General features: G+C 43.4%; 1 protein-coding gene across 1 annotated transcript in view; it reads left to right on the plus strand.

Annotated features, from left to right (window-relative positions):
* Positions 1-5,337, plus strand: part of LOC126163004 (apyrase-like) — a 96,752-nt gene extending 91,415 nt beyond the window's left edge. Inside the window, exon 9 of the mRNA XM_049919863.1 lies at positions 4,944-5,337. Within this exon, the coding sequence (XP_049775820.1) occupies positions 4,944-5,035 (92 nt within the window). The 3' untranslated portion in view covers positions 5,036-5,337. The remainder of the gene's footprint in view (positions 1-4,943) is intronic.
* The last annotated feature ends 10,231 nt before the right edge of the window (positions 5,338-15,568 follow it).

The following is a 15,568-nucleotide window of genomic DNA, read 5'->3' on the forward strand; positions in this document are numbered from 1 at the left end:
GATCAGTTGCATAATTTTGTAACACGTATTGTGTTCGAGTATAATGACTTTTCTGGAGGCTAAAAATCTACTCTGTAGGAATCAGCATGGGTTTCGAAAAAGACGGTCATGTGAAACCCAGCTCGCGCTATTTGTCCACGAGACTCAGAGGGCCATAGGCACGGGTTCACAGGTAGATGCCGTGTTACTTGACTTCCGCAAGGCGTTCGATACAGTTCCCCACAGTCGTTTAATGAACAAAGTAAGAGCATATGGACTATCAGACCAATTGTGTGATTGGATTGAGGAGTTCCTAGATAACAGGACGCAGCATGTTATTCTCAATGGAGAGAAGTCTTCCGAAGTAAGAGTGATTTCAGGTGTGCCGCAGGGGAGTGTCATAGGACCGTTGCTATTCACAATATACATAAATGACCTGGTGGATGACATCGGAAGTTCACTGAGGCTTTTTGCAGATGATGCTGTGGTGTACCGAGAGGTTGTAACAATGGAAAATTGTATTGAAATGCAGGAGGATTTGCAGCGAATTGACGCATGGTGCAGGGAATGGCAATTGAATCTCAATGTAGACAAGTGTAATGTGCTGCGAATATACAGAAAGATAGATCCTTTATCATTTAGCTACAAAATAGCAGGTCAGCAACTGGAAGCAGTTAATACCATAAATTATCTGGGAGTACGCATTAGGAGTGATTTAAAATGGAATGATCATATAATGTTGATCGTCGGTAAAGCAGATGCCAGACTGAGATTCATTGGAAGAATCCTAAGGAAATGCAATCCGAAAACAAAGGAAGTAGGTTACAGTACGCTTGTTCGCCTACTGCTTGAATACTGCTCAGCAGTGTGGGATGCGTACCAGATAGGGTTGATAGAAGAGATAGAGAAGATCCAACGGAGAGCAGCGCGCTTCGTTACAGGATCATTTAGTAATCGCGAAAGCGTTACGGAGATGATAGATAAACTCCAGTGGAAGACTCTGCAGGAGAGACGCTCAGTAGCTCGGTACGGGCTTTTATTGAAGTTTCGAGAACATACCTTCACCGAAGAGTCAAGCAGTATATTGCTCCCTCCTACGTATATCTCGCGAAGAGACCGTGAGGATAAAATCAGAGAGATTAGAGCCCACACAGAGGCATACCGACAATCCTTCTTTCCACGAACAATACGAGACTGGAATAGAAGGGAGAACCGATAGAGGTACTGAAGGTACCCTCCGCCACACACCGCCAGGTGGCTTGCTGAGTATGGACGTAGATGTAGATGTAGCTTTTGAAGAAGGCCAAATTATTTTGGCTGAAACTTAGGTAAAGATTGGCTTCTATTTGCAATTGAGGCTGACGTGTTACGTGACTGAGGTATTTATGTGATTAAGAGGCGAAAACAATGCAGTGTAGTACTCCAGAAGTAAACGGGTGCAACTGTTACTGAACTCAGTATGAAGTACTGGACACACACGAGGAACGTTCAGTAAGTAATGCAACACATTTTTTTTATGAAAGCAGGTCGATTTCACTCAGGATTCCAATACACCACATTATTCCGCACTCTTTTGACTACAAAACTCTATTTTTCAACTTAATCCCCGCCTTACGCCACCTTGGGAAGTCCTGTATGTCCGCGTAGTACCACTTTAGTGGTCGACAAGGGAGCCAACGTCTTGCTGCATCAGTAACCTCCCCATCACCCACGTACTGCTTCGCGCGGAGTGCTTCCTTTATTAGGCCAAACAGGTGGACGGTGGACGGTGCCAGATCTGGGCTGTGGAGTGGATGAGGATTTACCGTCCAATGAAGTTTTGTGAGCTCCTCTTGAATACGCAGAGTTGTGTGGGGCATTGTATTGTCGTGGAGAGGGAGAAGTTCGTTTGTATTTTTGTGGTGACGAACACGCTGAAGTCTTTTCCTCAGTTTCCTGAGGGTAGTACAATACACTTCAGAGTTGATCATTGTCCCGTGAGGGACGACAGCAAACAGAATAACCCCCTCAGAACCCCAGAAGACTGTCGCCGGTTGAACTTCTCTTCGGAGGAGAGGCGGTGTGGCGACACTACATGAATCCCCGTTTTGTTTCCGGTTCGGAGTGATGAACCCATGTTTCATCGCCTGTGACGACGTTCGATAAAAAAATGTTGACGATCAGCCTCGTAACGAGTAAGTAATTCCGCATAGATGGTCCTTCGTTGCTCTTTATAGTCTTGTTTTGTCCGTCCCGATAGCTCAGTGGTCAGAGTGACGGATTGCCATCCTACGGGTCCGGGTTCGATTCCCGGCTGGGTCGGGGATTTTCTCCGTTCAGGGACTGGGTTTTGTGCTGTCTTCATCATCATTTCATGCCCATCCGGCGCGCAGGTCGCCCAATGTGGCGTTGAATGTAATAAGACCTGCACCAAGGCGGCCGGACCTGCCCCACCAGGGACCTCCCGGCCAATGAAACCAGACGCTCATTTCCGTTTCCATAGTCTTATGTTAAGCGGCGACGAACCGCGAACCTCTGAGTACTCCACTTGGTGGACGAGCGTATCAGCACTACCTACAGAGACGTCCAATTGAGCACCGAGGTGACTGATTGTGATCTGTCGTTCACCTCGAATGAGAGTGTCCGCACGTTCCGGCATTGCAGGAGTCGCTGCTGTGTGCGGCAGACCGGTACTCGGGACATCGGACAGGTTCGTGCGATTTTGTTGTTATTATGACAGATACATCGCCAAATGACTCATTGTGCTTTTGTTCACTCACAGGTCTCCGTAGAAATTCTGCAAGGGCCTATGAGTATCTGCGATGAGCTGGTTTTCTGCTAAAAGAAACAGTGCAAGCTCTCTGCTTGAAACGCGCCTCCATTACAGACGCCATTTTGAAGGCTACGTACAGCAGCGCCGCCTATCGGAACTTCATGAAATTATAGTGGCCGAAGCGTGGTATTCCTCCATGTTTCACAACAAATTCTGCTTTTTTTAACCGAAACAGGTCGAGAGAAAAAAATTGTTGCATTTTTTATTGAATGCCCGTCGTATTAGCCGTGTTATTCTTCCTGGAGAAGGAACACAAAAGTATAGGTGGTTCCAAAATGTTCTTTCAGGAGCCGAATTTGTTTGTTCGAATTTTACACTGTCTGAATAATTTATTTACGAGCTAGATGTGTTGCTCCTTTTAGGCCAGAGCGAATAAAACATTACCTATCATTTGTACAATGGACTGTGTAGGCAGACAAAACACCAAATTACAGCATTATTGGCTGTTACTCAGGAATGCCGATAGAACTATGAATAATTTGAATCTTACTGTTTATTGTAATCAAAATGCAGGGTGAGTAGCAAGTCTTTCCCTGACTGCAAAGTTTATTTCAAAAGAACTATGCCAAGCAGATGCGGGTTGTTGCAAATGGTAGCTTAACTTACTGAGTTTTTGTCTGTATACACTTCTATAACTGACTTTGCACCTACGTTACAGGAATTTCAACCATGGATAGTGTTTCAACATGATGGCGCACCGACACAGCGCACAGCGGCGGTTGTTTATTCGGCAGTTGTTGAATGAAACCTTTCTGGACAGATGGGTCGGTAGAGATGATCCAAAATTTATAGCTAGCACATTCAGCAGAGATAACAGTTCTTGACTTTTTTGTGGGATTACGATAAGGATAAGATTTTCAGTCTTACGACAAGAATATGGAACAAATGTTGTTGGCAAAGACATGGAGAGAAATTCAGTATCGCCTAGGCATCCTATTGGCAATAAACGGAGCACATCTGAAAATGTATCCATAAGACAATTTATGAGGTAAGCTACCACTAGCAACAAACCGTATAGCTGCATCTAGCACAGTTCCTCTGAGCGCTATGGAACTTAACATCAGTCCCTCCTCAGTAATAAACTTTTGTAGTTAGGGCAATACTGTATGCTCACTCTGTGCTAGCTCAGTAAAGTGAGACCGTTTTTATATTGGCAGTTGTAAAATCCGGATTTTTTCGGTGTTCATAATTTACGATTCCAGTGCACAAGAGGTACAGTCATTTCCACAAGAAAGTACACGCCGTTATCTGTATGAAATAAAAGACACCATTATAAATATATGTTTACACGGAAAAACATTTTATTACTAAGTACCCAATCACCTAATAGTTAATCCAATCGCCACCATTATCGATTACAGCTTGGCACCTTTTTGACACGCTTTTCGCGAGATATTGTGCTTATTCTTTCGGTAATTATCTCCATATCGTCCTGATTTTATATGACAGCTGTTTCAACGTAAATATTGGCTTTCCTTTAAGCTTCACCTTAATATACGACCAAACATTTGCTATCGGATTTGCATCCGGAGGCATTGCAGGCCAGTCCATCGTGGACACCCCGTTGTCTCGTTTCCACGCCGTACAGAGACAGCTGCGATTTTTCGGATCATTATCCTCTTCGAGCATCCAGTTTGCCTAGTTAGAACAAAATAGCTTCTCACACGGACCTCAGAAGGCATTTTTGATAAATATTGCACATTTTCAGCTTTTAAATTGGCTGTAAATAAGTGCAAATAACCAAAACTGCAACCGATAAAACAGAACATTCCACTCTCTCACTGTTTACCTGTGCAAAGTGCAAAAGCGCATTGAGTACAAACTCGAGACCAGTCGCTGCGGACGTTACAACGTTACATTTAACAATATGGCGTACACTTTCTTGTGGAACTGACTGTAAATGAAAAACATGAATTGACTCCAAATTTTGTTGGAAATACGTCCCCCATTTCACTTATAGTGATTTTCCTTTTATTATTTACATTCAAAATTCCTCAGAATTCTAGGTCACAAAGATACCTGCTATTAACGCTTTCAATTTACTGAATAACTTTAACAGAATGTTATGGGGGTGAATCGTAAAAAGGCGGATAACATCACAATGCGCACCCTACCACCGTACTGAGCAATGCGACGTGAATTTCTGTTGCAGGTCGCCTTGACACGGACGTGTTCATTGACTACATGAAGAAGAACAACCCCATCACGCATGGGATTGATGGGCGCACCCTGGTCCTGTACTGACATCACACACAAGTGTTACGGTCAACAGACCACACGGAACCTATTGCCGGATTCGTGCTAGTGAAGGCGACGTCTAGTGCCATGATGCGCAAGAACCGATGACAAGCGAGAGACTTTCTTTAATCCTTCACTTTACTTCCTAAGTACCTACGCAATGAGAACAGATATTTATTTTATATCCTTTATTTCATGAACGATAATTGTAATTTTGGTTACGCAGGTAATGGGTTCGATGGATCGCAGTCGTAAGTGTGATACACTTTGTGGATTGTAATTTGGTTTATACGAGAAATATATTTTGGGGTTGCGTTTGGTTTTCCTATAGACCTACGGAAACACACAGGGAAATTCTGGCTGGCCTCACAGCCAGGGTTCTTATGTTGAAAGAAAGAAAACAATATGTGACCGATAGCGTGGTGGTGACACTACATCTCAGCGTGACTCGCCTTCCTAGACAAATCACTGTCGGGCACCAGGATACTGGCGCTCGACTCGGAGGTAGCCGTTTCGATCACTTGCATACAGCCTGCAAGGAAACGAGGGAGACGGTAGCGTTATCTATTCGAGCACCAGATTTTGGGCCAGTGTTCTGCATTGAATTCCAGAGCTCTCCGCAGTTTCGAAGTGGGGACATGTGGTACTGTTGACGGTGGTACGTCCATCGGATAGGGATGTTCAGCGCGGCGGTCCCTTTGGTGCTACTCGAGAGGAGAAGGCTATATGCTTAGCATCGATCAACACAAATGCACACACTATGTACACAACTATTACAGACACCTACACTCAGCACATACATTTAACACACAAGACTCACACACCGCATGGAAAGGGGTCATTTTGCGCGGAAAAAGGAAAAATCCTTCCCGATTGGGCGGATGAATCTACCACTCGATGTCTTCCAGCCAACAACGCTGTATAAGTGTTTCTTTTATCACAGTGTAGTCACTTCTGAAAGATCTAAGTCGAAACAAGGCCCCAGGAGTAAACGACATTCCGTCAGAACTACTAATACCCTTGGGAGAGCCATCCATGACAAAACTCAGCCACCTGATGTGAAACATGTATGAGACAGACGAAATACCCTCAGACTTCAAGAGCAGTGTAGTAATTCCAATTCCAAAGAAAGCAGTTTTTGACAGGTGTGAAAATTACCGAACTATCAGTTTAATAAGTCATGGTTGCAAAATGCTAACACGAACTCGTTACAGAAGAATTGATAAACTGATAGAATCAGATGCCGGAGAAACGTAGGAACACGTAAGGAAAGGCAAACTTACATTTTTGGCGTTTGTAGACTAAGAGAAAGCTTTTGACAATGTTGGCTGAAAGGTAGCAGGGGTCAAGTACAGGGAGCGAAAGGTTATTTACAGCTTGTACAGAAACTAGACGGCAGAGTCGAGGGGCATGAAAGGGAAGCAGTGATTGTGAAGGGAGTGAGATAAGGTTACATCCCCAGTGTTGTTGAATTTGTACGTTGAACAAGCAGTAAAGGAAACCATACAAAAATCTGGGGCGGGAATTACAGTGCAGGGAGAAGAAATAAAAGCTCTGAGGTTTGCCGATGACTTTGTAATTCTGTCAGAGACAGCAAAGGGCTTGGAAGAACAGTAGAAGGGAATGGACAGTGTCTTGAAAGGAGGATATAAGGTAAACATCCTCAAAAGCAAAACAAGGGTAATTGAATGTAGTCGAATTAAATCAGGTGATGCTAAGGGACTCAGATTAGGAAATGAGACACTCAAAGTAGGAGATGAGTTTTGATATTTGGTAAAAAGAATAACTGATGATGGCCGAAGTAGAGAGGATATAAAATGTAGACTGGCAATGGCAAGAAAAGCGTTTGTGAAGAAGAAAAATTTGATAACATCGAATATAGATTTAAGTCTTAAGAAATTTTTTTCTGAAGGTTTTTGCCTGGTGTGTAGCCCTGTATGGAAGTGAAACATGGACGATGCATAGCTTAGACAAGAAGAGAGTAGAAGCTTTCGAAACGTGGTGCTACAGAAGAATGCTGAAGATTAGATGGGTCGATTACACAACTAAAGAAGAAGTGCTAAACAGAATTGGGGAGGCAAGAAATCTGTGGCACAATTTTGACCAAAAGAAGGGATCGGTTGATAGGAAATATTCTGAGACGTCAAGGGGTCATCAATTTAGTATTGGAGGGAGGTGTTAGGAGTAGAAATCGTAGTGGGAGACCAAGAGATATACAGTAAGCAGATTGAGAAGGATGTAGGCTGCAGTAGTTATTCGGAGATGAAGCGGCTCGCACAGGATAGAGCAGCATGGGGAGCTGCATCACACCAGTCTACGGACTGGAAACCCCTACTACAACAGTCAATTTGTTTCCTGACGATGGACAAAAAAATTCCTTGCCAGAATGCTACCGGCAAGCGTGTAAGTACAGTTCATGGTCGTTGTTTGAACATTAACCTGTAAAATTCTAAATCCCTCTAAAGCGTGACATGGAGTGATGATGACTCGTGGAACTGTTGATGACTGTCCGGCTGTCTTAAAGAGGAGTTAATCTCGACAGTCCCTTTGGCGATTAATGTTACAGTTCACTCAAACAGACAGCTGTTAATAGCGATTAGAAAAGCGCACTGCTCGCACAAATCTGCAAGAAACGGCAACAAAATTTGTGCAAGGAGCTGGTTCCCTATATCTTTCGCCTCTATTTGCAGCTGAGTTCCAGAAGATGTTATGAATCCAGTCATATTAGTCTACAGGGAAGAAAAAGAACTCCATGGCACCTGACTGGATTTTGGAAACACTGATGATACGAAACCCAACTCCCACCCTCACTCATGATATTCTATAACACATGCAAGATACTAAGCAGGTCGGTTTGTCATTCTTCAGTTTACCGACACCTTTCGACAAGTATTGCAGTGTTTCCTGCTAAATAATATACTTTCGACAGGCTGAAAATATTGCATTACCTGCGTTGGTTACAATATTTTTACTCACTCCACTACACATTTTGAAAGTTACCCATCAGCGTCAAATGGAAGACCCCTTATAGTATAACTATTATTAGTGGAAAGCACGAACGATTTCTCGCAGCATCATGCGAGCGGCTCTAGAAATTATGGAGTGTTTTGAATACGTAAGAATTCTTATGAAGATAGTTTGTGCAGCTGATTTCAACTGCTGATGACGATAGTGTAACGGCCAAAACGTGTAGTGGATGAAAAATGAAATAAAATAAAAACTTAGGCTGACATAGATGTTGTAATTTTAACATTCAATTTAGCAGCCGCAGTTAATAGAAGACAGGTTGTAAATGGGCTCAAAATAGTTTTTGGAGCAGACTGACACCTGCTTGTTAGAACGCTGCACATGCCCTGTACGTAGAGCTATACGCAAATACAAAACCAGAATCATGTGTGATCCGTTACTGTTCTTGGCATATACTGATTTAAAATGTATTATCAATTACAGCATCACAGTGTTGACAAATGACGCTGTTATCTGTGAGCAAGTGTCATCAGATATTAACCATACCCAGCCAAGCAGTGACAGAAGACTGGCATGATGCGAAGACTGGCAAAAGACTCTCAAGTGCGTTTCACGAAGAGTAGTAATATTTCACTAACAATTTTATGAATCTGAACTGGACAGATCGTGTTATTAAATCCGCAGAACCGTTAAGTACGCAAAGCTGTAGGTAAAACCAGCGGCAGACCTCGGTTCATTGGTGAGGCGCTGCGAAACTGCAGTTCACCTACAAAATAGATTACTGGTATGGCCCCACTATTCACGTATGTGGAATCCATACCAGGTAACAGAAGACAGTAAGCATACGCTATGAAGAGGATCGCAAATTGCCACAGGCTTGACTAGTACTATGTCTTAAGCAAAGTGGTACACATTTGAAGAAAGTGGCATTTTATCTCGCGACCACTTAGTAATTTTTTAGGGTAACAAATCACACAGTGAATTATAGGATTTTTTTCTGTACATGCCACAAAGGAATGTATGGGATTGGGAGCGGGGGTATTTAATATAAGGTCAATAAAAATACATTTATCTTTAGATTTTATATTACTTTGCAAAATATGACAACGGTACAAAACGTAACCCCCGCCACACACCTCAAGGTCGCTTGTAGACGTAGAAAGTATATATATATATATAGAAGCGTCGGCTCCAGGCGTTCTTTTCTTTCTTTTCAGTCTCAACCGCAAACACACAACGTTGCAAAAATCACGAGCACCCAATAAAGCATCCACACTATATTTAGTATATAAGGGTTTTAACCTTCCTCGTCATATTTTTTAATTTACTTGAGCTGCTCAAGGGTGTCACCATGCAATGTTACAAAGCTTTGGTGATATTTCTGGCTCTCGTATTTGACTCGTAGCTGCCCTGGTTACCACATCTAAGGGACCCGAAGGCAATGTCTCCGAGGACACTGAATACATTTTTCAATCTTAACCACCGCTCGTGGACGTGATACAGGACGCATCTGCTCCAGTTTGATAGGTATCTTCTGTCATCGCACCAAGATTTCGGCTACACCGTGCACATATCAACAAGATTCACTCATCTCAAGATGACTGATGTTACGAGCTATGTAGTTATCAGGCTAGTCACAAGTGCCTACAGTACAATGATGGGTGTGGACCGGCCTCTGCGCCAACACTTACTATCCGACGGCAGCTCGTTATAGTCAAACAGGCTGAAGAGGTCCTCCCTGTTCCAGAATCCATGGCATACAATTTCGTTGCTCGACCTGTTCGTCCACGAGCAACTAGGCTGTTTGGATCCACGTAAAGTTTGACCTAGAACTACACGATGAGTCGAAAAGGACTTTACAATTTTGGAAGGATATAAAAATTTATTGAGATAACTTGCAGAATCGGTACTTGGCAGCCGGCGGGGTAGCAGAGCGGTTCTAGGCGCTACAGTCTGGAACCGCGTGACCGCTACGGTCGCAGGTTCGAATCCTGCCTCGGGCATGGATAAGTGTGATGTCCTTAGGTTAGTTAGGTTTAAGTAGTTTCAAGTTGTAGGCGACTGATGACTTCAGAAGTTAAGTCCCATAGTGCTCAGAGCCATTTGAACCATTTTTTGGTACTTGTGCCATGTTGTAGCAAACAAATCTAGTTTCACATAAAAGTGTCAAGTGTCATTTTGGTTTAATGTGACCACCGTCTGTGATGCGGCAAACATCCCCCCGGTATCAATTTCTTCCCACACTCGTTGCAGAAAATCTGGTGTAACTTGTTGAATAGTAGCATAGATTCGATTTTTCAGGTATGCTAAATTGTTAGGTAGGGGAGGAACTTACACACAGTCTTTAATGAAACCCCAGAAAACGAAATCCACTGGTGTTAAGTCTGGGGAGCGAGGTGGCCATGCGATTCACCCTTCACGGCCAATTGACCGACCTGGGAAGTGATTATCGAGGAAACCTCGAACTTCCATGGGGAAATGAGCTGCCGAAACGTCTTGCTGGTAGTAAAACATCATATCTCGGTCATCTTCATCGATCTGTGGAATCGAAAGGTTTTCAAGCATATCCAGAGACATCTGTTGTATAGAATCATCATCAGCACGTGGGCGACCTGGTTATTTATCATGTCGCAGTGAGCAACTCGTCTTAACAAAGTTCTTGTGCCAAGTGTAAACTGTAGGCCTCCTTGGAGGTTCCTTAGCATATTCGGTGAGAAATTCACGCCGAACATTTGTTGCAGAGTTCGTTTCATGAACCCAGAGCACGCATGAATCACCACACCACTGAAAATAGCCATTTTGACTTTGCACTACGCTGGCACTCCTGGTGGCGGAATAGGGTACTGATGCACTCCATGAATCAAACTTGACGTTGTTTGCTGCAGAATCATACAACTATCGATTCTGTAAGTTATCTCAATAAGTTTCTATATTATTTCAAAGTTGTAAAGTACTTTTTGACTAACCCTGTACTTTAAGGGAAGAATTACCAACCCATATACAGGGCTCGAACTGACTACAATATTTTATAAGCGAGCGCCGCAGCTTTACAGCAGTATTGGTAAATTGGTGTGAACAGAGGGACTCGTTTCGCTTTTGTGTGCTTTCCCCTGATTGTGTGCTCAAGATCCGCATACCAAATGGATTATCTATGTTTGATGCAGAATTACACGCGATATTGAGAGCAATGTAGCAGATGAGACGCACACAGCCTGAGATATTGAGATATTCTTCATCTACTTTATCTCATCAAGAGCCGTTCAATCTAAAACAAAAAGAAGGCTGCGGAAGGAGGCGTTATTGTGGTGAGTATCTGGTGAATACCTCCTTATCGCTTGTTTTTGCACTGGGCACAGCGCTGTGGCACAAGGGCTCCTGCTCCAGTGAGAAAACGCTCCAATGTCTGATGCTTGTTGCGTACATTTGACGGTGCGCCACATTCTAGCAGTCTCACACATTTTAAACACCACTCACAACTTTCAGTGCACTGTACACATCGAGAATATCTTACATCGTAAAGGCGAGTTATGTTTAACACGTGTCGGACTCTGGACAAATGGGCCATAAGAAAACTTAAAACCAACGAAACAAAAAAGAATCTCACATAAAAATGGTGTAGTACAAAGAAATACACACCTGAAAATCGGAATCATTTTCCCGAAAAGCATCGTTTAAAATACGAAAAAAAAGAAAATCGTGACTGGTAGCAGAAAAATTATTTACAAACAGACCCACCATTTTACAGCATTGTGCACTGGGTACAGGAGAGAAACAATTCGGAGATGACGATTGAATCGGCGTGGCAGTGCACGCTCTCATAAAGCAGCAACTGCGAGGCAACGGCTTGTTTACACTAACATTTTTGAAATGGACTTAACTGAAACGAGTTAAAAACTTCTACTTCGCTGCAGGCCCCAGATTTCTACATAACTGCCTTCTACATCTACATACATACTCCGCAGTCCATCGTAGGGTGCGGGGCGGAGGGTGTCCTTTACCACAACTAGTCGTCTCCTGTCCTGTTACACTCACAGAAAGAGCGAGGGGAAAACACTATCTATATGCCTCCTTATGAGCCCTAATTCCTTCGTGGTCCCTATGCGAAATGTATCTTGGCGGCAGTACTATCTTTCTGCAGTCAACTCCAAATGCCGGTTCTGTAAACTTTCTCAGTAGTGTTCTTTGAAGTGAATGTCTTCTTCCCACTTGAGCTCCCGAAGCATAACCGTAACTCTTGCATGCTGATCGAACCTACTGGTAACAAATCTAGCAATTCGCCTCTGTATTGCTTGATGTCTTCCTTCAGTCCGACCTGGTACGGATCCCACTCACTCGAGCAGTACTCAAGAATAGGTCGCACTAGCTTCCAATATGCAGTCTCCTTTAGAGATGAACCACACTTTCCTAAAATTCTCCCATTCGCCTTCCCTATCACAATCCTTACATGCTCGCAACGTTACGCCCAGATAGTTAATTAACGTGACTGTGTCAAGTAGGATACTACTAATACTCTATCCGAACATTACAGGTTTGTTTTTCCTGCTCATCCGCATTAACTTATTTTTCTATATTAAGAGCCAGCTGTCATTCATCACAAATGGTTCAAATGGCTCTGAGCACTATGGGATTTAACATCTGAGGTCATCAGTCCCCTAGAACTTAGAACTACTTAAACTTAACTAACCTAAGGACAGCACACACATCCATGCCCGAGGCAGGATTCGAACTTGCGACCGTAGCGGTCGCGCGGTTCCAGACTGAAGAGCCTAGAACCGCTCATTCATCACACCAACTAGAAATGTTGTCTAGATCATCTTGTACAACATCAGCCTACAGTCACTTATCTTCGACACATTCCTGTACACCACAGCATCATCAGCGAACAACTGCAGATTGCTGCCCACCCTGTCTGCCAGATCATTTATGTAGGCCTATATAGAAAATAGCAAAGATCCTAACACACTTCCCTGGGACACTGCTAATGTTACCCCTGTGTTCGATGAACACTCGCGGTCGAGGACGACGTACTGTGTTACTTAAGAAGGCTTCGAGCCAGTCACATATGTGGGAGCCTATTACGTATGCACGCATGCACGTACCTATTTCCGATACTGTTAGCCACCCAACACATGGTGTCTAAGAACAATGACTGTCCGTAAACCTCCACACGAGGTGTAATAGTTCTGATACTATAGTCATGGCCACTGGAAGAGGCATATATATATATAAACGACCTAGTAGATAGTGTCGGAAGTTCCATGCGGCTTTTCGCGGATGATGCTGTAGTATACAGAGAAGTTGCAGTATTAGAAAATCGTAGCGAAATGCAGGAAGATCTGCAGCGGATAGGCACTTGGTGCAGGGAGTGGCAACTGACCCTTAACATAGACAAATGTAATGTATTGCGAATACATAGAAAGAAGGATCCTTTATTGTATGATTATATGATAGCGGAACAAAAACTGGTAGCAGTTACTTCTGTAAAATATCTGGGAGTATGCGTGCGGAACGATTTGAAATGGAATTATCATATAAAATTAATTGTTGGTAAGGCGGGTACCAGGTTGAGATTCATTGGGAGAGTCCTTAGAAAATATAGTCCATCAACAAAGGAGGTGGCTTACAAAACACTCGTTCGACCTATACTTGATTATTGCGCATCAGTGTGGGATCCGTACCAGATCGGGTTGACGGAGGAGATAGAGAAGATCCAAAGAAGAGCGGCGCGTTTCGTCACAGGGTTGTTTGGTAACCGTGATAGCGTTACGGAGATGTTTAACAAACTCAAGTGGCAGACTCTGCAAGAGAGGCGCTCTGCATCGCGGTGTAGCTTGCTCGCCAGGTTTCGAGAGGGTGCGTTTCTGGATGAGGTATCAAATATATTGCTTCCTCCTACTTATACCTCCCGAGGAGATCACGAATGTAAAATTAGAGAGATTAGAGCGCGCACGGAGGCTTTCAGACAGTCGTTCTTCCCGCGAACCATACGCGACTGGAACAGGAAAGGGAGGTAATGACAGTGGCACGTAGAGTGCCCTCCGCCACACACCGTTGGGTGGCTTGCGGAGTATAAATGTAGATGTAGATGTAGATATAAGGTAAGAAATTTGGGAATCTATCTGCCACATGGGTGAATTAAGTATTCATATGATCACTGCAGTGAATTTCAGTCTAGCATCTGACTTTCCTGCAACGTTGTAGTTTGTGGTCGTTTTACATCAGGTTCTAGGTCGCTGAATGTACTGAACGGTATTTTCACTAACAGCCTTACAGTGCTTACGTCGTTATGCACCGAATTATTTATATTCGTGTTGAATAGTAACGCTACGTTTGTTTTATATTGTACTCGGCATAGACAGAACAAAGTTTCTAATCATTCGCACTGGAAGTGATGTACAGACTAATGAAAAACACAGGCAGTTTCTGTGATCGGTGATGGAGGAGTTCATAAAGGGAACAGGTAGCCAGAAACAAAGTCCCGATCATCCCGAAACTCGTCAGGCGCGTGAGCAAATAGTGAAATAGTACAGGGAGCGATACTAATTGAAAAGTGTGGACATGTCTAGCAGTTATCTCTTGGCCACATTGTTTACGGACTCTCTCGCATCAATGGACGGGCCTATGTGACGTGCCCACAATAATATTAATAAATTTATAAGTAATTTTGGGGTATGTGGGGCACAAAATTTAGTATACGTAGTTTCCAGCTTTGGCAGCAACAACGGTTCCAGCCCACCTGGGCACCAAATCGAATTGCGCTTGAATTACAGATATGGGTACATCATTCGATGATGCTTCAACTCGATGGGAGAATTCATTAATCGAAGTGACTGGCAGTAGAAGAAATATTAGTCTTTCCACACTCCATGATTGTTTCCTATGGTGCCATATCTGGAGAATGGAGCGTTGCCTTACGTTTCTCAAAGATGTGTCACTGAGAACAAGAAGACAGTACACATCTCCAGCCTTAACGTGTCACAGGTATAACGGTCGCTGTCTTTATTAACGTATATGCTAACCAGAGATTATTGCGTTGAGTAATCAAAGCCACACCGCGCTGTCGCGGCAGTTGACCATATGACAATGGCAAATTTGATTTGGCAGCTCTCGCCCTTAGCTTGTACACACGGTTGTATTCATGGTGCTCATATGCGCAGAACGGAGACTTCCTGAAAACGTGACTTAGTACCACGACTGCCGTCTCAGGCCTCTGAGATCTCTATGGTTTTGGCTATATCCCTCCTGAAAGAGAGAAACTTGTATCTCGCTCGGCTTACTGAGTAGTGACGTCAAAATGTGTTACTCGATGCGACCCCGAAAGTCGATACCAGTCGACAAATGAAGAACATTGGATACGCCACATTGGGTTCGATCGTAATTTCTTGTTTTCAGATTATCACTCGTGTGTCATGAACAGGGCCCGGATTTTTAGGTTTTTATAAAACGAACTTTAGTCATTTTCTTGGAAAGTCATTTTTAGGTTCGAACAAACTATTTATGCCTTTTTGGAGTCTTTTAGTAAAAATGTAAAGAACGTTAATATGGAAAATTTTATTATAGTTTTGACACGGT

This window comes from Schistocerca cancellata, chromosome 2, assembly GCF_023864275.1.
Source record: "Schistocerca cancellata isolate TAMUIC-IGC-003103 chromosome 2, iqSchCanc2.1, whole genome shotgun sequence".
Classification (NCBI taxonomy): Eukaryota; Metazoa; Arthropoda; class Insecta; order Orthoptera; family Acrididae; genus Schistocerca; species Schistocerca cancellata.